General features: G+C 38.9%; 1 protein-coding gene and 1 long non-coding RNA gene across 2 annotated transcripts; one reads left to right on the top strand and one right to left on the bottom strand.

Annotated features, from left to right (window-relative positions):
• Window positions 1–7,034: 7,034 nt before the first annotated feature.
• On the bottom strand, window positions 7,035–9,896 carry LOC119785902 (piggyBac transposable element-derived protein 2-like). Its single transcript, XM_038289229.1, has 4 exons — window positions 9,769–9,896; window positions 8,993–9,198; window positions 7,783–7,869; window positions 7,035–7,599 (listed from the first exon to the last, which is right to left on the bottom strand). Exons 1-4 carry the CDS (start codon window positions 9,769–9,771, stop codon window positions 7,035–7,037), a joined length of 861 nt encoding a protein of 286 aa, XP_038145157.1. The 5' UTR covers window positions 9,772–9,896.
• Window positions 9,897–12,853: 2,957 nt separating this feature from the next.
• LOC119785647 lies at window positions 12,854–22,112 on the top strand. Its single transcript, XR_005281072.1, has 4 exons — window positions 12,854–12,991; window positions 15,824–15,887; window positions 21,744–21,893; window positions 22,032–22,112. It is a non-coding gene; the product is annotated as an uncharacterized LOC119785647 (long non-coding RNA).
• The last annotated feature ends 441 nt before the right edge of the window (window positions 22,113–22,553 follow it).

Raw genomic sequence — 22,553 nt, forward strand, 5'->3', positions numbered from 1 at the left:
GTTTCCAGATTTTTTCTCTCTCGATTTGAACCTATACACTACCTGTCAGAATACAATTGAGAAGGTCTTACAGCTTATAAAGCACAGATGCTGATTGGTAATTTAAATCAGTAACAGTATATAGATTTTCCACAAGAGACGAAAATGTAATACAGATGTCCCAGTTTGCATGCTAAATGATGAAAGTGAAAGACAACAATAATAGGCTGAGAAAGGTTTTGCCTTTTATAGGAGCATATTGTACTACGGCTATGGATCCTTTATGTAACTACATCCACTGCTAGGTAACAATCGAGGGCGACCTCGGATGTATATCTGGTTGTGCATGCACAAATGAGCTGATGGTACGGACATTATTAACCTTTAATGCATTATAGTTTAGTATGCTTACTAATTTTAGGGAGGCGAATGCATAATTTCTGTATTTTTAGCAGAGTAAAATCAAGGGCGAGCCGGATGTATATCTGGTTGTGCATGCACAAATGAGCTGATTGAATGGACATTATTAACCTTTAATGCATTATAGTTTAATATGCTTACTACTTTTAGGGAGGGGAATATGTAATTTTGGTATTTTTTTTACAAAGTAAAATCGAGGGCGACCCGGATGTATATCTGGTTTCCAAGGATCCTACTAAGCTCCCTTTTTCTACCTACCAATTTTCTACCTTATTACAGATAGAAAAGACCAGCAGCTGTTTTTCTTGTGTGCATTATTAAAGAGGCATTACAGCGTTTTCTAATGTACTGTCACCTGTGGCCAAATCACAGAACTGCAGCACTTTTTTGCTCAGTTTCAATGCTTGCGCTAGTTTTTAAAACTTTTTACACCTTACCTGTTCGCATTGGTGTCTTAGTCAAGGTGGATGTTGGTCACTTATGATAATCCACAAAATCATATTGAATATAGAGCTCGGAAACATCAGACCCAAAGTAAATACAAGAAAATAGCCTACATGTTTACAGATACTTCAGCGCAGAACGATTGAGCTGTCGGTCTAGTCAAACAACGTTTTAGTTATAAATGGTAAATAAAAAGACTATTTTAGACTTATTGAATATATCACGTGATGCTAAACATACAGCCACTCCCTAATGTGACTGTGGGTGGCTTTTGGCCTGGAGTTGATGTCACCAGACGGTGCCCAACCTTCACGGGGTGTTTCGACCCTTAACTGCTACACCCTCCAGCTGGCAGGTCAGCAGTGGTGGTCAGGTCACTGCCCATCATCTCCAGGCCTACAGCCCCCTCCTCCCTCTTAAACCATAACCAGCATGAGACTCTCTCTGCTGCCTCCCCAATCCTACGCACAGCTGTCTTCCTCTATTTAATATTTATCAAGGTGGTCTGGATGACCATGGGAAAGTGAGCTTCTTCCCTAGGTTGATTGTCATCTCCCACCCCTGTGTCCCCTGGAGGATGTTGGTCCTGGCTCTTTTATTAGAGGATGGCTTTTCTCCTGCCCTGACGAATTGCATTGATGGTAATTGTGGCTTAGTCAGTTCTGGTCTTCTCCTGGTCTACTCGAAAATTTCAGCCATCACTCCAAGCAATTGGTCATGCGATGGGCCAGAGCGATTTGGCACCCTGCTAAAATGTGGGCCAGTGCCCCCCTCTTTCCGCACAACTTGCAGAGCAGGTGCTCCCTCCAGCCCCACCTGGCTAAGTTCGCTGGTGATGGGAGAGTGTCATACACAGATCTCAGGAGGAAGCTATCATGGCAAGGTTCCAGCCTCCAGAGCTCAGTCTATTTGACCCTCCTGTTTGCGAGGTCCCATCTGGTCCATGTTCCCTGGGTTGCCAGCTCCACAGCCATAGCCCTCCCTTTCTCCTCCTCCTGGTGACGAACTTCCTCTTGTACCATCTCCCACCCCTGCTGGACGCTTGCCTTCCTCCACTGTGTGAAGTGAGATGTTTCCAGTCCTTGCCGACCGCCACCAATGATGTCTCTCAATTCCAAGGAGTTATCAGCTTGTCTGACTGCAGTGTCTGCTGCCCATTTACGGCCTGTTCGTGTTGTGACTCCTGCATTGCTTACTTGCTCATCTTTTGAGTCTTTGAGCATCATTGCCACCATGCACTTGGCCACCTTGAACTCCTCCACCACAGAGGAAAATGGAAGTTGGAGCTGTCCTGATCTAATGTAGAGCCCAACTGCAGTGAAGCTGGGAGGGATACCAAGCCACCGCCTCTGATGTTTATTCACTCTCCTCTCCAATCCCTCCACTGCCGTCACTGAAATTTGATAGACTGTCAGCAGCCACATAAGCCTTGGTAGGAGCCCATGCTGGTATATCCAGGACTTGAAATTGCCAGGTAGGCCTGACTTATCTATCCTCCTTAGCCACTCGTCTGGCACTGAATTGCAGTGTCAGAAATGTTTCTGTCACTGAGGGTGTCGTCGTACCACTTCCCTAGGCATTTAATGGGGTTCTTGAAAGCCTCTGTTAGTTTACCCCGCCTTATCACCATAATCTGTGACTTCCTGGGCTTAAAAGCCATTCTTCCCCTAGATGCTAAAGCCCCAAGAGTCTTAAGGATCCACTTTGCCTGAACATGCTTTGTGGTTGTTATGGTGAGGTCATCCAAGAATCCTCTCAGTGGGGGTTGTCTGCTCCCTGCTGCGAGATATTTGTAAGTAAAAATTTACATGTCATTTTTCAACTATGTATTAAACCAATTTGTATAAAATGCGGATAACTTCTTCATAGTTTTAGCGTGGCTCATACTTGATGATATTAGGCAATATTATAAAAAAAGAGTGTGCCAAATTTTGACTATAACAATATCTCAGGCTGATGAAGTCAGAAACAACACATCTTGAAGTTGTTGGTACTGTAAGAACCTACTGATTTATTTGGAGCTTTTAGTGTTTTTATTACTATTTTTATACACACAGTCTTTTTATCTTGGCTGTACAATTTATTCTGTCTTCGGTTACCTTTTAGGCAGAAAGCTGCTGTTCTCTTTCAATCTGAGCCATAGCATGTATGCTTACTCTCAGAAAAGAATAAAATGCCATAAAAATGGCACCACTATCTTTTCACGGGAGAAACACTCTACTTTTCTCTATATATCTAGACGTTTTTATGAACAATAAGTCACTAGAACATTCAATAAAGGAGATAAAAAGCTCTCCATCATGCTATCTCTTCCTTTGTTGCTTATCTCTTGTTCTTTTCTAGCACTTTGTCAAAATGTCATAAAGAGATGATCTACTAATGTGATGATCAAAGCTTTTTATGCAGCTTTTTACCATATTATTACTTTTGACATGTTAGACGCACTGTTCCATACAGAAATATCAGTAGAGAATATTTTTATGTTGTGAAGAATTTCTACAATCAGGCAAACAAAAAGTTGTGAAAAAAAATATTTTACATGTTAATAAAACAATGTGGCAAACAGCTGAGCTCTTTAACAAGTTTAAATGACAATACTTCTGTATGCCATTGAGGTATCATGCAAAAAGTAAGATTACCCAATTTAACCCTGCATGATTTTGTAGGATATTTACACAAGACGATGTAACCTAAATGTTTACAATGATGACATATTTGAATAGAAATAAAGAAAAAATACAAAAAAATATATATACAAAGTACTTCTTACCTGCTTGTGTGTCTAATGCCAACACCTTTGCTGAGGATTTGTAAGGTTTCACATGTTTTAAATCGAAAACGGGGTATATTGCTTACTCTTGTGAGAGAATGCAATGGTAGTAGGAAGAAGACTTTAACTGCCCATGAGGATCTAAACCCTAAAATTTCAAGATCTATAGCATGTTATTATTTTTGTCGAAATGCAAGTGTAAGTGCAAGGCTATACAATTACCAAGATTCAGAAACATATTAAGCATGTAAGAAAACCTATATATTCTTCAAGCAAAACATGAAGACAAATATCAATATCAACAAATATGAGGGTTTTTAAAAGTGTTTTTGGTTTGAATCAATTCCTTACTTTTAGAGCACTTCTCTGGTCTTTGAAATGACACAATTTACAGGGCACTGAAGATGAAGACTGAGAGACTGTTACCATGGAAGAGGTGTTATTGTTCCCCTTAACTCTTTGGAACACAATACGCAGCTCATCTTTAAGTACATTAAGAAAGTGAAAAATACAGGTGGGGTAAGGGGTTGGCTGTGCTCTGGCACAGCAATGATGCATTTTACAGGGTAGAGATAAAAAAAAAAAAACACTAACCATCAGCCAGCTGTTAGGAATCCCCCTGAACCTTGACAGGGACACTTCTACCCTACCCTCTAAAGTTGTGATCTCTGCCTGCTGGTGAGAACACGTGTTGTCCTTTATATATACAAGCAATTTCAGGGGGAGTGAGTCAATAACACAGTACGAAGCATGCAGGGCGGGCAGCAGTGTTCCCATAGGGCTGACTTTAGGTACTTAGAAAAATAAGTTTCCAATGTAATATCAGAAAATAAGAAGGTAAATGTTTCCATGGTTGTTACGCTCATTAAAAATGAGCTGCAAGCCCTCTGAGCTGGCTCCTCCTGGATGTAGCATGTAGCGACAGTAGATATTTTCTTGCCCTTTGTCACTGACTCTACAGCAATTTCTCACACCGAGCATGAATACAATGACAGTGGAGAGGAAAACATCCCCCTTAACAGAAGGAAACTTCCAGCACAATAAAGAACAGTGTGAGCAGCCTTCTGCCAAGACGGACATGGGGTTCAAGGAGAGAGAAGCAGACATTCAAAAACATATCTTCAATAAATACTTTTTATGTTAAGCCCCTGTCACACCTTGACGATTTTGCCAGTGTATGCCTCATATACGGCATACGTTGTATAAGTTATGGGTCAGTTATGTTCAAAGTATGAGCACGGTGAAACACGCTGGCACACATCGACATACGGCAAGTACGTATGCCTGTGTAAGCTCATACTTGGGCCAAAAGTTACAGGTTAGTTATTTGATTGTTGACCATACACATGAGTGAAAGTCACTCATACGTCATAGTGTCTAGCTTATCCAAATCCTGTGAGAAACTTATGGATAACTTATGTGTAACTTATGAAGAACTTATCTCTAACGCATATCAATGTATTTGACGTGCTCCAGACGACTGCTTAACATGTTTATAACTTACAGCTACTGTTTGATGGCGTATTGGCAGCGCTTTGGTATAAAAAACAGTAGGAAACCGTCAGTCCTCCTCCAGACTGCATCCGCATCATAGGGTGAGCCAGAAGGTGAACGTGATGGATCCCCCTGCGTTCATGCCCCGACCAAATAACTTCTTTGCAGACATGATACTGAAACTGTTGCAACTGCAAACCCTCTTTCTTTTGCTTATTTCTTTGTATGTATTTATTTATTTATTCTTTTTTTTTCTTTGCACGCCGTAAACAGTTGCTAGTGTTGGGATCCGGAGATCTGCCACCTTTCTCCAGCAGAGGGCGCCCTGGGTCTCCTGAGCTGAAGCCACCTGCACACCTGAGGCTGATCATCTTGTCAGGAGACCAACTATACAGGTGCTGGTCATAAAATTAGAATATCATGAAAAAGTAGATTGATTTCAGTAATTCCATTTAAAAAGTGAAACTTGTATATTATATTCATACATTACATACAAACTCATATATTTCAGATGTTTATTTTGTTTAATTTTGATGATTACAAATGACAACAAATGAAAATCTCAAATTCATCATATCAGAAAATTAGAATATTACTGAAGACCAATAAAAACAAAGGATTTATAGAAATGTTGGCCAACTGAAAAGTATGAACATGAAAAGTATGAGCATGTACAGCACTCAGTATTTAGTTGGGCCTCCTTTGGCCTGTATTACTGCAGCAATGCGGCGTGGCATGGAGTCGATCAGTCTGTGGCACTGCTCAGGTGTTATGATAGCCCAGGTTGCTCTAATAGTGGCTTTTAGCTCTTCTGAATTGTTGGGTCTGGTGTATTGCATCTTCTTCTTCACAATACCCCATAGATTTTCTATGGGGTTAAGGTCAGGAGAGTTTGCTGGCCAAATAGGGCACTCATTGAAAAACTTTGAAATGTTAAATTTCCATCTCAGGGTGTCATTGTGGTATATATCAATAATAATAATCTGTAATTACATTATTAAAAAAATGTCATTTTCATGCTGAAAATCACAGGAAACGAAGTGATCATATATGGTAACTTGCCCCGTTCTGGTAAAAAAAAATCTAAAAAGAACACAAGATAGAATTTGTTGAAAAAACATGAAATAGTTTAATAAACATTTGTTTAGACCATTTAATAACATTATGAAACCACTTTAACAAGATAATACTTCATAGAAAACATCTAAAATCATGACAGAATATTTTAAATACAGAGTATAATGTAACATTTCATAACAATACAATATAATAATAGGAAAATAGAACAATGGATGGATGTTGCAGTGCCTTACTGCTTTCTCATCATAAATAGAACTTTATCATTTTGCAGTATTTTAGAACCTTCAGTGTCTTAGTGCTTTTTCAACATAAATAAAACTTTAAAATTTTACAGTATTTTAGAACATTCAGTGGCTTAGTGCCTTTTCAACATAAATAAAACTTTAAAATTTTACAGTATTTTAGAACATTCAGTGGCTTAGTGCCTTTTCAACATAAATAAAACTTTATTATTTCACAGTATTTTAGAACATTCAGTGGCTTAGTGCTTTTTCAAGATAAATAAAACTTTAAAATTTTACAGTATTTTAGAACATTCAGTGGCTTAGTGCCTTTTCAACATAAATAAAACTTTATTATTTCACAGTATTTTAGAACATTCAGTGGCTTAGTGCCTTTTCAACATAGATAAAACTTTATTATTTCACAGTATTTTAGAACATTCAGTGTCTTAGTGCCTTCTCAACATAAATAGAACTTTGATTATTTCACAGCATTTTAGAACATAAATTTATGTTGAGAAGGCAGTAAGGCACTGAATGTTCCAAAATACTGTGAAATAAAGTTCTTTCACAGTATTTTAGAACGTTCAGTGCCTTACTGCCTTCTAAATATCTATTGACTATCTTTATTTAGGGTTGTGGTACTCAGCAAAGCAGTTGCGTGTTGCATTTAGGCAGAGATGGACCTTGCAAACCCCGCAGAAAACATTGGACCTTGCAATGTTGTCTTTCCTGCTGCAGTACTTGCATGTTTGGCGATGAGTGTAGACAGGAACGTGGAACACGGAGTGGTCGAAACGCACAGCCTCAGTGGGGTTGGAGCAGCGATGTCCTCGGACTGGCTTGGGAACATCAAAGGCAGCTCTCAGACTGTCAGAGCTTCTTCCTAAGCGAACTACAGACAGCCTTTGGTTAGAGGCATGCTTGAACACCTCGATCCGGAAGCTTTTCAGAGACTGGCTGTCCAGTTTCAGTTCCTTGCAGTCCCGCCTGTACATCAGCCAGGCATTTGAGATGGCCAGATCAATAGTGTATGCAAACAGACGCATATACCACCTCTTGGACTTCATGGGGGTGCGGTACAGGTGCACCAACATGTCGCTCTTGTCAATCCCCCCCATGTTGGAATTGTAGCTTTTGATGACTGCAGGACAGCTCACAGGTTCCTTCTTTTTGGATTCACTGGAGAACCTAAAACACGATTTTGTTTTATTGATCACCATTAGTGAAATTTGGTGTTGTAACAGCTCCATAAAAAGTGTAAAAATATAAATGAATGGAGGAAAATAAATGGCTAAGTAAAAAAAAAAATATAAAGGCAGCACTGACATCTACAGGAACAACACAATCAGACAAAACTAAAATAAACAATACCTGTAGACAGATGACAGAGGTTCCACTCCCATGTCTGTCGAAAGCAGAGTGACAACTTTATTGTCCTTCCACCTGAGGACCAGGATCCCATCATCACTGACAACGGAGTGACAGGTCCCACGAGGGACACCTTTTTTCTCCATCTCTGTGATGGACTTTAGGGGAGGATGTCCAATTCTGTTGTCCCTTGCAGTTCCTGTGTATCTGAACACATAAATATGGAATGGATGAATAATGGATCCAATGTAAGTGGGTTACATATCCAGCAGTAAAGTGCAACAAAAATGTAATCATTCATTCACTCACTCACAGAAAGTAATTGTTACCTGCAGTTCTGAGTTTTGAGGTACCGGACTAGCTCCAAGCTGGTGAAAAAGTTGTCAGCGAAGATGGCTGTTGTGGTGGAGGATGACATGGTACTGGCCAGGACAGAGACAATCTGGCTGGTGGCGCCCAAGGCTCTTTGTTCAGGTGTCAGGGGGACACCATGGGCCTCCAGCGTAGTCTTGCCCTGGTATAGGACCATGTCATGGATAAATCCATCCTCGGAGGCCCTGGCAAACAACTTAAACCCCCACTTGTCAGGCTTGTTTTTAATATACTGCCTCAAGTTCCCAGCTGTCTTCCCTTTGAAGGCAACCATCACCTCATCCACTGACTGCTTCGGGGTCTGCTCCTCACTTCTGAAGGCACTGCAGAGGAAGGTGAACAATGGCCGGACCTTGAAGAAGCGGTCAGTGGTGCCAGGGATAAGGGTGTTGTCATTGAAGTGGATCATCCTTCTGAGCAGCCTGAACCTCTTTGATGACATGATGTTGGCAATCTGAGGAACCCTGGTGTCCATGGCCCAGTAGTCATCTATAGATGGCAGTTCTACCATGCCCATGTAGATGAGAATTCCTACAAATTTCATCATCTCATCTCATCATTGGTGGTGAAGGTGGTGTTAATGTCCTTTTGACTGGCGTACAGGTTGGTGTGATAAGTTATGTGGCTAATGAATTGTGGGGTAAAGTATCTTAAAAAGTACACAAAAGGTTTCCCAATAAAGTTGGGAGCAGAGTGCTGGTACTCAGGCAGAGGTGAATTTCTTAATTTGGTTTTCCTCCAGGTGGTGGGTCTGGGTTTGGGTTTAGTGGGACCCTTAGCTTGCGGTATAACCTGCTCATCTTGATCTTCATTTTCATCCTCATCTTCCCCATCCTGAAGCACCTCCACTGCAGGCTGCACATGTCTCCTCTTGGCAGGAGGACTCATCTCACTTGTGGTGGGAGTGTCCAGGTTGTGGCTGACTGGAATGTAATCAGGATCGACCTCCACATCATCTTCCTCATCCTCTTCGTCATCGCTGATGGCAGGGTTGGCTGGAACAATCACAACCGCCTTCCTCTTTCCATAAAACATGTTTGTTGAAATCTGCAACAGAAAAATATTATAATTATTGTATATTTTTATTACTGCTACTGTCATTATGTGGATAATAATATGCCATATACTTGAAAAGCACTAAAACTAGTCATAATATCACTTATTCAATATAAACAATTAATAATATAAATAATAATACTATTAAGACATAAAATAACAGTTAAGTGATACAAAATATAATACAAAAACATCCAAAATCACTTATTTTCACCATTTTTAGCTATATAATCTTTAGAAGTGAGATATATATGTGAATAAATCATTATAAAAGCTTCTAAAAGCATCAGATAAGATTCTAATGTATTATTTGTTGGTTATAATGCGTGTTTGGTAAACAGAAACTCAAAAATGTGGCTTAGAAACAAAGAACATATGAGTTAAAGTAGGCGAAACTGATGCAGGTCTGTTTTTACTTGTTTTGGGCATATGCACATATATGTGCTCCCTGTTTTTCATGCTATGATTTCGCCAATTTCCAAAAGTCTCACGAAAAAAACATGTCTGTCATCATTTAGTACAACTTCTCAACCGTGTAATGTGAAAGTTTAATAAACTTACCATGGTTAGTTTTGGAGAGCCGAGTGAAAACGCTAGAGAAATCAAGCCGCGAAGTGGTGATTTCCTGCTCCCGGGAAAACACTGACGTTTCGCGCGTCACAGACACGCGCTGATTGGTCGAACGGCGCAATGGCGCGAACCGTAACAAGCTTAGTCCCTGCTGATTGGCTGGGCCAAATCACGTGACTCGACAAGTATACGCGAGGCCGCAGTGACGTCATTTAGAAGGTCTCCGGAAGTGCTCAAATATGGTAACTTGCCCGATAAAGGGTTAAGAACAGGGATACCATGGTCCTTCAACCAGGTACTGGTAGCTTTGGCACTGTGTGCAGGTGCCAAGTCCTGTTGGAAAATGAAATCTGCATCTCCAAAAAGTTGGTCAGCTGCAGGAAGCATGAAGTGCTCTAAAACTTCCTGGTATGTGGCTGCGTTGACCCTGGACCTCAGAAAACACAATGGACCAACACCAGCAGATGACATGGCACCCCAAACCATCACTGACTGTGGAAACTTTACACTGGACTTCAAGCAACGTGGATGAAGTGCCTCTCTTCTTTTCCTCCAGACTCTGGGACCTTGATTTCCAAAGGAAATGCAAAATTTACTTTCATCAGAGAACATGACTTTGGACCACTCACCAGCAGTCCAGTCCTGTTTCTCTTTAGCCCAGGCAAGACGCTTCTGACGCTGTCTGTGGTTCAAGAGTGGCTTGACACAAGGAATGCGACAGCAGAAACCCATGTCTTTCATACGTCTGTGTGTGGTGGTTCTTGAAGCACTCACTCCAGCTGCAGTCCACTCTTTGTGAATCTCCCCCACATTTTTGAATGGGTTTTGTTTCACAATCCTCTCCAGGGTGCGGTTATCTCTCTTGCTTGTACACTTTTTTCGACCACATCTTTTCCTTCCCTTCGCCTCTCTATTAATGTGCTTGGACACTGAGCTCTGTGAACAGCCAGCCTCTTTAGCAATGACCTTTTGTGTCTTGCCCTCCTTGTGCAAGGTGTCGATGGTCGTCTTTTGGACAACTGTCAAGTCAGCAGTCTTCCCCATGATTGTGTAGCCTATAGAACTAGACTGAAAGACCATTTAAAGGCTTTTGCAGGTGGTTTGAGTTAATTAGCTGATTAGAGTGTGGCACCAGGGGCCATCAATTTTGAACCTTTTCACAATATTCTAATTTTCTGATATGATGAATTTGAGATTTTCATTTGTTGTCATTTGTAATCATCAAAATTAAACAAAATAAACATCTGAAATATATGAGTTTGTATGTAATGTATGAATATAATATACAAGTTTCACTTTTTAAATGGAATTACTGAAATCAATCTACTTTTTCATGATATTCTAATTTTATGACCAGCACCTGTATAAGCAGCGGCTTGACTTCCCTTCAGCGCCAGAGTGTTAAACAGTTTATGGTTAGCAAGCCTGAGCCAAACCTGTTGCCTGGAACTCTGACTGCTTTTTAAAGCCAACCTGAATCTAACCAGCCTTGTCTTCTCTACCTTCCTAGGAAGATCTGATTTTCTCCTGGAGCTCTGGAAGAGCTCAAACCCTGAAAACCTGCCTGCCTGCCCTTGGAAGACAAACCTGAAGATCTCCGCCTGGAACAACCTGCTGGCTCTCAAGGAGAGAGCTAGGAGATCAATTCAAGGTCTGAATCTCAAAAGCCTGAAGCCAAGCCCTGCCACTGCTAAGCCCTCAGCTGATACCTCAGTCTCTGGACCCTTCTGGTTCCCTCCCTCTACAGTTCTGTCTGAACCACATCAGGTACAAGATCAATTCTAAGACTCTGACAAGATACTCCAGTCTCTTGGCTAACCAAACTGTCCCTCTCTACAGTGAGTCCTGTGTTACCGGTTCCTGGATCCGTTCCTGCATCTGAGCCCAAATAACTTTATTGTGCTTTCTCTTCAAATAAACAGTTTGAACTTCTACTCTGAGTCTGTGGTGTTCTGCATTTAAGTTTCACACTTTAGACCCAACATGACAGCTAGGTTGTGAAGAGGCCTAAAATCTTGGAGACTAAACAGGTTATAGTTATAATTATTCAGCTAAGAACATTAAATTGATTTTATCCTTAATTTTGAATGGTTTAAATAATTAATTACAACTCCAGTTGTAGTTAATCATATATTCATACTCTACGGGTGGAATATCACTTATAACACTTAGAATAACTAGGAAAAGGAGACTAAACCTACACATAAGCCATATTTTATCACTTAACTACTTGGAGAAAAAATATACATACGTCCATCAACAACATGCAATGTTTATGGCTGTAACATGACAAAAGAAGATCAACAGTGAATGGATATAAATACAGTTTTAAAGCTCTATACATATCAACTTAGGGAGATGTTGTTACTATTACCAGATGAAGAGGCGTTTGGTTGCTGCCACTCTCTCCGTAGACCAAAGAAAAATATGCAAATAAAAAAATAACATCAATGCTTGATGACTGACAGCACAAAGGAAATCAAGATTCTATCTTTATTCACCCTAAATCACGTGCGCAGATTCAAACATAGTCCTGCATCACTTGACATCAAATCACCCATTTCAGCCAGCCTTTCAAGAGGCAAATACTGATAGAAAAGTTTAAACACACACTACAGGGAGGGAGGTATTGACACTAGTCCATCAAAGCTTAATCACCTGGTTCGTTAAACAGGACTGTGTCAAAACAAACATTGATATCTTACTCTCCTGGAACATGCCTGACAGCCTGGCAGATCGGTTTGGCTTTTGGTCAATCAATATCAGAGCTGATACAGATCCCACCTTCCTCTGGGTGCCTACCATCTCTATAAGAATGTTTACAAGGATCCCAGACTGAGACTGATGTGTGTGTTCATATGTTGGAGCTGCCCCATGCGTGCATTAACATATTTATGTCTGTGTTGATGAGCGTTTCCAGGGCAGAGCCGAATTGAGCAACAGCTTGCTGCAGTGCTGTCACTACGCCAGCATTAGTGTGCATTATTTATCCGCCTGCAGACTGAGCCAGAGAAAGGCATAACCATAGCAACTCGGAGCTGGGTGCACAGACACACACTGCAAAGAGAAACATGGATTACATTCGCATTGGTTTCACTCAATTAGAGTCTTCGAATGCAAGAAGCAAACCTGATCGTTTTTGGTTGCAAAATGGCAAGAAATGAGAAGCTTCTTGTTGCTCTGCGAGACCTGGATAAGCGCTGACAATATCAAAGTAAACTGAATGTTTTTTTCAATGGTTATATTTATATTGGAACTCATGTTTGCTGGTGGATTTGCAAGTGTAATGCTTTAGCTAGATTTTACAACACGAAGAACTTATCTTAAATGTATGGCACGTTGCAGATCTTGATTTCTATTTCTGTAATGTTGCATTACTGTAAATGAGATCTGTCTGGGAACATTAAAAGAAAACAGCTATATTGACTAATGTTGTGAAATTTTAAAAACAACACTGCTTTTACTTGAATAATTCATTTATATTGCAGTCAACCCAAAGAAAACCAAACCTTATGTTGCAAACCACAGGTAACAGAGTTAAGTTATGCTAGAAAAAGGAATTAAACATTGTAGATAGGGAGTGGGGTAAAGAATATTATTTTCCCCCTCTAGCTGTGTGCTGATGTAGACATATCTGTGGATAATTTTGAAAAATTTTACTGAATTCAGGACAAACGCGTTAAATGTGCAAATACAAACTTATATTTGGTTCTAATTGAATTCAAATTAACTCAATTTATTACAACAAAATTTAATATTCGAATGACATACAACGAAGTTCAGTCTAAACTGTAATAAGAAACTAAATTTATTCCAGTTCTGTAAAAATTTATTTTAGAGCCACTTGTTAAAAATTTTCAAAGAAAATTGATTCCAATGATACAGACATTGTTTCGATCTGTTAAGGTTATTTTTATTGATCCATCGTGAATAAGTGCACAGCTACAAGGGAAAGGAACAAGTACTTGTAAACAGTGAGAGATCGCCAGTAATTGAGTATTACAATAAGCACCTATGTTGTAAAATGAGTTGCATTAAGAGTTTAGGAGGAAAACACAAAAAATATGTGTATTGCATGAATTCGAAGCAAATAAATAGCAATAAATAAACCGATAATGGACAGAAAGCAGCATTACTTCCAACTTATCCTGCACAATGATTAAACAAGAAACTTATTACACACGATTTCGAAGTGTTTCTCTTTTTTTTTTTGTCTTTTTTTTTGTAAAGTAAACACAAAGAATACAGAGTGGAATAAAGGCAACAACCACCTGGAGCATTAACAAATAAAAGCAAATGTAATGATTTAAACCTTAGTCAGTTAAATAACATTCTGCTGTCATTTTGCACATCTCTGATGTTGCTGCTATTTGCAAAAAAACCCTTACTGTAAAAATGTCCATAACTGTATATTGGTTATTTATTCTCCAGGTGCACAGTTTTTATATTGTTAAAACACTTTACAGTACAGTATTTTATTGTTTATATTTTAACTCTACACTGTTATGTTATTCTTTTTCATTAATCTTTTTGCTGCTGTAAATGTCCCCATTGTGGGACAATACAGAGATTTTCTATTCTATTTTATTCTATTAAAGGGGTAGGAAGATATAAGTAACAATCTATGTCTAAAAAATATATCTGCAAAATCTCCTATATTAAATAACAAAAAAATACTTAGTTAAGGAAATTGTGCAAAATAGCAATTAAAACTATAAATCATATTAGATTTATAGTCCCCATACTGCAGATATATTAGAATCTGTCCTTAAATTACAGCCAAACCCATTTACACAATAACAGAAAAAAAACCTTTAGATAAATCAAACATTACCAGCCACATATCTGACTCAATAACCATTAAAACAACTATTTTCATTGATTTCAGACGGAGCTATTCACGGAACTATTCATACTTGTGTTAAACTGAACCTCCAATATTCACCACTGTTCGGGGCAAGTCCCACTTTCTCTGATCACGGAGCAGTCGGCTTGCCTTGTCTCGCAATGAATCCTGGGATAATCAAGGATAGAGAGGACACACCGGACCGGTCCTTCAAATCGGGCAAAAAGAAGGACGCATTTTTAGTCCGTATAACAAGGAGTCTTAGAATGTTTTTCAGTGTAGTTCTGTTTCTCTGACTGTGACTGTGCTCTCTTTATCCTCTGACATAGAAGCTGGCACGGAGCTTGTCTGCCTGGCTGTGTGTTCCCAGGACCAGGCCGCCTTTTACAGCTGCTTTTTGTATCTCTGCTTCTGTCTCCTTGAACCCCAGTCGGCCTCGGCAGATGACCGCTCACAAAGAGCCTGGTTCTGCTGGAGGTTTCTTCCTGTTAAAAGGAAGTATTTCCTCTCCACTGTCCCTACAAGCATGCTTAGTGTGAGGGATTGCCTTTGAGTCAATGAGTCGATGCAATCAACTGGTTTTCCTTAGATAGAAAACTTTGAATCAATTTGACTGGATGATCTGGTTGAACTGTAAAATGCCTTGGGGTGACATGTGTTGTGAATTGGCGTTATATAAATAAGCTGAATTGAATTGAATTGGAATCCAACCAGACCTCGGTGCCACGCTTTGACCTAGGTAATCGGCCTTCGAATCTGGCCTTTGGAAGACGCAGCCCGCCGAGGGCCAACGGGCAAAGATTTTGCGCCCTTAGAAGGAAATTCAATACCAATCAGATGAAAGTTGAAGTGACACTTTGCTCCTCATTAATATGAATCTTGCATATATTTAAAAATATTTTACATATTATTTTATAGTTAAATTAGAAAAAATATTTATATATTTTTTATGTCTTACTCATGGTCATTTGGTGGGTGGGGCAGCACCCTAGCGCCCCCTATTAGCCAGAAGCCAATGGTTTTTAATAAAAATGGGGTATTAAGAATGTCCATCATTTTCTCCTCATGAAATCTATTACAGAAAGTTATTTATAGAGTTAATGATACGGAAAATGTGTTCTACAGCTGACTGATAGTAGCATGTTTCACTCTGTGTCTCATATAGTTAATGACCAACGTTTTTTTTTTTTTTTTCCATAGGAGATGGCAGCTTGTTGGTAGCGCAAAGGGAGACATGGAGAGAATGTCATTGCATGTCATGTTGGTAAGCCTGTTAGTCAAATGTGATCGTCTGTGTTTGCTTAGAGCAGGCCCAAGAGATGAGTCATGTTTTAAGAGTATACACAATGACGAAGGCATAATATATGTACTGAAGGAATGTAAGTTTCCACTGGCAAGCCATGAGGCAACTATGTCACTAGATATTCCCCTCAGTGATGCAATTTTGGTAAATATTTGTAACGCCAAAAAAAGATTTTATAATCACACACAAATACAGCTAGCATGTTATATGTGTGATAATTAATAGCTATACAATTGTTTTTTGAATATTCAGTTTGAATTTTGAATCTCCATAAGTTAAAATTCTAAGTAGTGTAGAACATGTTGTATTCTGGAGCCATTTTAATAATTTCTTTAAAAAAAATTTAAAACATTATTATTATTATTTTTTTTTTTTAAATGTAGAATTTGAAATGTGAAGATGATAGCTTCAACTGACACCTTAGAGAAGTAAATTAAAAATAAAAACATTAAGGAACCTTTTGGTAATAAAGACAAAGCCAGATTAAAGTTTGCAACCTCATTAGGAAAAAACGGCCACATTTCTGGAACTTCGATAACATTTAAGTAAAGGTACTGTATAATGAACTGTGAACAGTGAGCAGTAGTGATCAGTGACTTTTCGCTTTTAAGTGTTGAGGGGATCATCTTATCTACTGTTTGTACCACATGCTAATCTTTGTGATATGCTCACCTTCTGTAACTAATGTGCATGAAATTTGCTAAGTATGCTCACTTTTAGTATTTGTACCCAGTAACCTTCAGTTTCAGAAATTTGTTGTAGCTTCAATGCTCTCACCCTATATGTAGAACATTTTACAAACCAAATGTGTGCACAAGAGGCTTGTGCATAATTGCACTCCGCATATGATAGGCTATCCTACTGAAAAGAAGAGGAGCAGGTTAGATTGTCTTGTGAATGTAATTTGAGCATTTCTCGTCTACATTTTTGAAAAAAGTTCCACTAGACCTTTAAAGGATTTAGCCTTAATGACTAAGTTTAAGCTCAACAAAACATTTTAATCTCTATGTGGAAAAATTGCTGCAAAAATCTTATGAAATGATACCCCTAATCTCAAATAGTTTAAAACGTAATTCTACTGGGTATAAGGTGTAAATATCTCAGAAAAAAAAGGTTAGAAATTAAATTATCAAAAAAGCTGTCTTAAAGAAACATACACAAAACAGTGAATTAAAAAGGTTAACTCTAAAATGTCTATGAAGTGATACTGAATGATGCTATCAATTTTAATAATCATTTGCATAAAAACTTCTGAGAAGTCCACAGATTTTAACTTCATGGTTGATTTGTATTAAACAAAAAATGAAAAATGCATGAGGGAGAAATATAAAAAAAAAAAAAAGAAATCTGTGAAATGCGTACAATTGAAGCGAAAAAGCTGGGAGCAATGACATTCACAGAGACAAATATCAGAGAATAGGGATATTTGCTATGCAATTCAGTGTCCTACATTGGGAGAGGGAAGTACTTTGCACTTTGGCACATACAAGCAGTATTATATAATAAGATTTTTTACAACATTTATGTTGATGTTCAGCTTCCCTTCAGATTCAGCTTTTTTTTTCAGATAGATAACAACATATTCAGTGGATGACCGAGTTGATGGTAGCTTTTTAGAGCATTCCTTTTGTGGTTTAAAAAACAAAACAAGAACGTAGAGGTTGAGCAAGTAAATTAAATAAATTATTAGGTGTGATTATTCAATTCAATTTCAATTCAGTTTATTTATATAGCGCCAAATTCACAACACATGTCATCTCAAGGCACTTTACAGTTCAACCAGATCATACAGTCAAATTGATACAAAGTTTTCTATCTAAGGAAAACCAGTTGATTGCATTGACTCATTGACTCAAATACAATCCCCCACACTAAGCATGCTTGTAGCGACAGTGGAGAGGAAAAACTCCCTTTTAACAGGAAGAAACCTCCAGCAGAACCAGGCTCAGTGTGAGCGGCCATCTGCCGAGGCCGACTGGGGTTCAAGGAGACAGAAGCAGAGATACAAAAAGCAGCTGTAAAAGGCGGCCCCGTCCAGGAAACACACAGCCAGGCAGACGAGCTCCAAGGCAGCTCCCATGCCAGAGGACGAAGAGAGCACATCCACTCAGTCACGGTCAGAGAAACAGGACCACACTGGAAAACAGGCCGATCTCCAACATCTATTAACAAGGGTGTTGATAGAAGCAGCACAGCTGATGTTTTTTTCCAGGATGACGTCACAGCCAAACAGGAACAGACGAGGCAAAGCTACTCTGAGGAAAAGCAGAGAGAGCAGAAGGTTAGAGATTGAACTAACAGATTCTGCAGAATAGGAGAACAGAGAGAGAATGAAGCAGAATGATGAAATGGGGGTCCCTATGTCCTCCAAAAGTCTAAGCCTATAGCAGCATAACTATAGAGATAGCTCAGGATAACCTGAGCCACCCTAACTATAAGCTTTATCAAAAATGAAAGTTTTAAGCCTAGCCTTAAAAGTAGACAGAGTGTCTGCCTCACGGACTAAAACTGGTAGTTGGTTCCACAGGAGAGGAGCCTGATAACTAAAAGATCTGCCTCCCATTCTACTTTTAGAAATTCTAGGAACCACTAGTAAACCTGCAGATTGAGAGCGAAGTGCTCTGTTAGGAACATAAGGAACAATCAGATCTCTGATATAAGATGGAGCTTGGCCATTTAAGGCTTTATATGTGAGAAGGAGGATTTTAAATTCTATTCTGGATTTAACAGGAAGCCAATGAAGAGAAGCCAGGATAGGAGAGATATGATCTCTCTTTTTCATTTTCATTAGAACTCTGGCTGCAGCATTTTGGATCAGCTGAAGGCTTTTAACTACAGTTTGTGGACTTCCTGATAGTAAAGAATTACAATAGTCCAGCCTTGAAGTAACAAATGCATGGACTAGTTTCTCAGCATCACCCCTGGACAGGATATTTCTAATTTTTGCAATGTTCCTCAGATGAAAGAAGGAAATTCTAGAAACCTCTTTGATATGGGATTTAAATGACAGGTCCTGATCAAAAATAACACCAAGATTTTTTACTTTATTATCTGAAATCAGTTTAATCCCATCCAAATGAAGTGACTGGCTAATCAGTTTCTTTTTCAGAGACTCTGGTCCAAAGACTATAACTTCTGTTTTGTCTGCATTCAGAAGCAGAAAATTAAGAGTCATCCAGGTTTTTATGTCTTCAAGACATGCCTGTAATCTATGTAATGGGTTAGCTTCATCTGGATTTATAGACAGATATAGCTGGGTATCATCAGCATAACAGTGGAAATTAATCCCATGCTGTCTAATAATTCTACCAATTGGGAGCATGTATAAAGTAAAGAGAATTGGTCCTAGCACTGATCCCTGTGGTACTCCACAGGTAACCTTTGAGCGTGTTGAAGATCTATCATTAACATGAACAAACTGAATTCGATCAGATAGATAAGATTTAAACCAGTCTAGTGCTGTTCCTTTAATTCCAACAAAATATTCAAGTCTTTCTAAAAGAATATTATGGTCAACTGTATCAAATGCAGCACTAAGATCCAACAGGACGAGCACAGATACAAGTCCATTATCTGAGGCCATGAGAATATCATTAGTGACTTTCACCAGAGCTGTTTCAGTGCTATGATGAGCTCTAAAGCCAGACTGAAACTCTTCAAAAAGTTCATTATGGTGGAAGTGATCGCAAACTTGTTTGGCAACTACTTTCTCAAGAATTTTGGATAAGAAAGGAAGATTGGATATAGGTCTATAATTGACCAAGTCATCTGGGTCAAGAGACGGTTTCTTAAGCAGAGGTTTAATTACAGCAATCTTAAAAGCTTTAGGTACATATCCCTGTAACAGAGATAGATTAATCACATCTAAAATGGAGGAGGAGATCAAAGGGAATACCTCCTTAAATAACCTGGTTGGAACTGGATCTAACATACAAGTTGAAGGCTTAGATGAAGACAATAATTTTGCTAATTCAGAGAGTTCAACTGGATCAAAGCAGTCTAAACCCGGTTCAGATTCCATGACTACCTCAGGTACAATCGCGGATAGAGGAGTGCTTATGATCTTATTTTTAATAAGATCAATCTTATTTATAAAGAATCCCATAAAATCATTGCTGCTAAGAGCAGACTGCAGGACTCATTAGAAGCCACATATCAAACAGGACTTAAGATTAAATTATCTAAAGGAATTGTAATTCTTCGCTACACAAAAGAATATCAGAAAAATAATACTTTTTCTACTGTTCACTGATTTTACCATAAATCAGCTATTATGCAGAAGTCTGTGGCAAAGCCTACAGGACGACACTCAAACTGCCATGCATGCTGCAGAAGGGAGCCATAAGGATTATTTCATAGGTTGGCAGTTCCAGTTCCAAGGGGTTAATATCCTTCAACTTTTAGATCCAATCTTGGTCCAACATACCTGAATCAAATAGCCGAGTTACCTCCTCAGTAAGCAGTCAGTTTCTCCAGCAACCTCTAAAACCTCTAACGAATGGATTCAGGTGTGTTGAACGAAAGGCACATCCAAAAGCTGCAGTATACCAGCCCGAAGGAACTGAAATTGCCCACCCTAATTCATAAGGCTTGGTATCATGACCACACTAATCCCTTAGTCATCCAATTCTGCTTGCTTGATTTATCTGGTTTGGTAAAATTTGAAACCTCACAATCAACATTTAAAGCTAGAAGTAAACAGTGATCATACAGAATTCAAAACATCTTGTTGAGAAAGAGGGAGGTACAGGTTCAAAATCTCGAGGGCCGTTCTGCAGGTTTTAGAAGTTTCCCTGCTCCAGCACAGCTGATTTACATTGATAGTTGATTAACAGGCTTTTGCTGAATTCCAGTCACCAGAATCAGCTGTGCTAAAGCAGAGAAACCTCTAAAACCTGCAGGACAAAGACCCTCAAAGACCGACTTAGGGGATACCTGGGCTATGTATGAAAAAGGATGTGTGTAGACATATGCAAATGTGTTTATATATATGGTTTTATGTACTTGTTATAATTCATTTGTTCAATAAATCAACTTTTGGAGTAGCATGGACTCATAAATTACCAAGGAACCAGGATGAGTGTTGATGTTATGGACTATGGAGAGGGGAACTGGTATGATTAAAGTTTTATTTATTTACTTATTTTTTTTTATCATGATTAACGTCTTTATACCCATTTTTAGACATAAGCGGAAGACATGTGTGGAAAATTCTTCCTTTACAAAATAAACACAATCACTTTTAAAAGACATAAAAAATATAGAATTTTAAGAGAGAGGAATAAATATGGACTGCTGGAGATAGGCACCAGCACCCCTCGCGACCCCACTCGGGACATGCGTGTAAAGAAAATGGATGGATGGATGGATGGATGGATGGAATAAATATGTCAGAACTTTAGTGTTGACTACTATTTTGCTATTGATTTAATGTAAACTTAGCCACTTAATCTATTTCTTTGGTTACCTTCTTGAAATTGTTACATCAGTCTCTAATGTGAGATTCTACAGTAATTATTTATTCAACAAACTGAGATGTTAGGGTCTCTGTGGTTTTGCTTTTTAACTGGTGTGAGTGAGCTTCCTGTAGCATGGAGGATCTTTGCTGGTAACCTGGCCAACCCATGTGGCTGCACACCTGAGCACATTACTCAATCAAGATGACTAGCGTGTATATAAGGAGGCAAGGGATCAACTCCCTTTTCTGGATGATTACCCAGATGGTATTCCAACAAACCTTCTAAACCAGGAATATTCTTCTGATTGAAATTTGTCTTCTTGTGAATCTCTTCTAACAGGGCTGTATTATTTGTCCAGATTAGCAGTAAACCTCAGTTGGTCTGTGATCTTCATGGAAAAGGTCTTAACTGTGTGCAGCAGTTCTCAGTCTTCATCACCTCCCTGCCAGCTCTTCCTTGCAAGTACTAAATCTCTCTGATCTCACTCACATTCTCCTGGACCTCTGAGGTACAGACTGCAAATACCACTGAATCAAACCCCTACATATCCATGCTACCTCCCCTTCATCCCTCAAATAAGCAAATCAATCAGTCATCAGTTGTCATCAGCCAACTTCTTCCTGATCAGTCTGCTTTCTCTCCTCAGACCAACCAGAAAATTCAACTGACCTCCTGCAGGCCTCCACTTCCAGATTCTTGTTGCCTTTTGACAATAAAGTGTTAAAACACATTGGTTCTCTGTGTGATTCTGCATGTGGGTAAAAAAAAAAAACTACAACCCAATATGACAGAAATATCTTGATTTGTAATTTAATACACAAAAGAGATTTCTTATTAGAATTTGAATGATACATTTTGCTATGAATGGATACAATTAACTGGTTGATCAGCATCAATGCATTTTAACCAATGGAAATATCACTTGATGACAAGACGCATCCTTTTGCTAGTGTTCAACAAGTACTGGTCAGAGCAATTGATACCAAACACCATTTATACTAACAAATTACTTAATACCACCTAACTTGTTGAAATAGTTCAGGCAGAAAATGAAAGAGAGGAAATTTAATAGCATCTCTCGAGTTTTACCAAATTAGGGTGTAGTCTGAAATCTCTTCTAACTGAATCCTCCTTTCTGATGAAATAATGCCGATGGGTTTTCCAAACA

The sequence above is a fragment of the Cyprinodon tularosa genome, unplaced genomic scaffold, assembly GCF_016077235.1.
Source record: "Cyprinodon tularosa strain WSP-4 unplaced genomic scaffold, ASM1607723v1 ctg1, whole genome shotgun sequence".
Taxonomy (NCBI): Eukaryota; Metazoa; Chordata; class Actinopteri; order Cyprinodontiformes; family Cyprinodontidae; genus Cyprinodon; species Cyprinodon tularosa.

Excerpts from the sequence above, each read along its gene's own strand:
- LOC119785902 (XM_038289229.1), bottom strand. Across the intron at positions 7,870-8,992 it reads GTGCAGCCTGCAGTGGAGGT|GATCCTGGTCCTCAGGTGGA; the intron begins GCTTCAGGATGG and ends CAGTGATGATGG. Across the intron at positions 7,600-7,782 it reads CCTCTGTCATCTGTCTACAG|GTTCTCCAGTGAATCCAAAA; the intron begins GTATTGTTTATT and ends ATCGTGTTTTAG.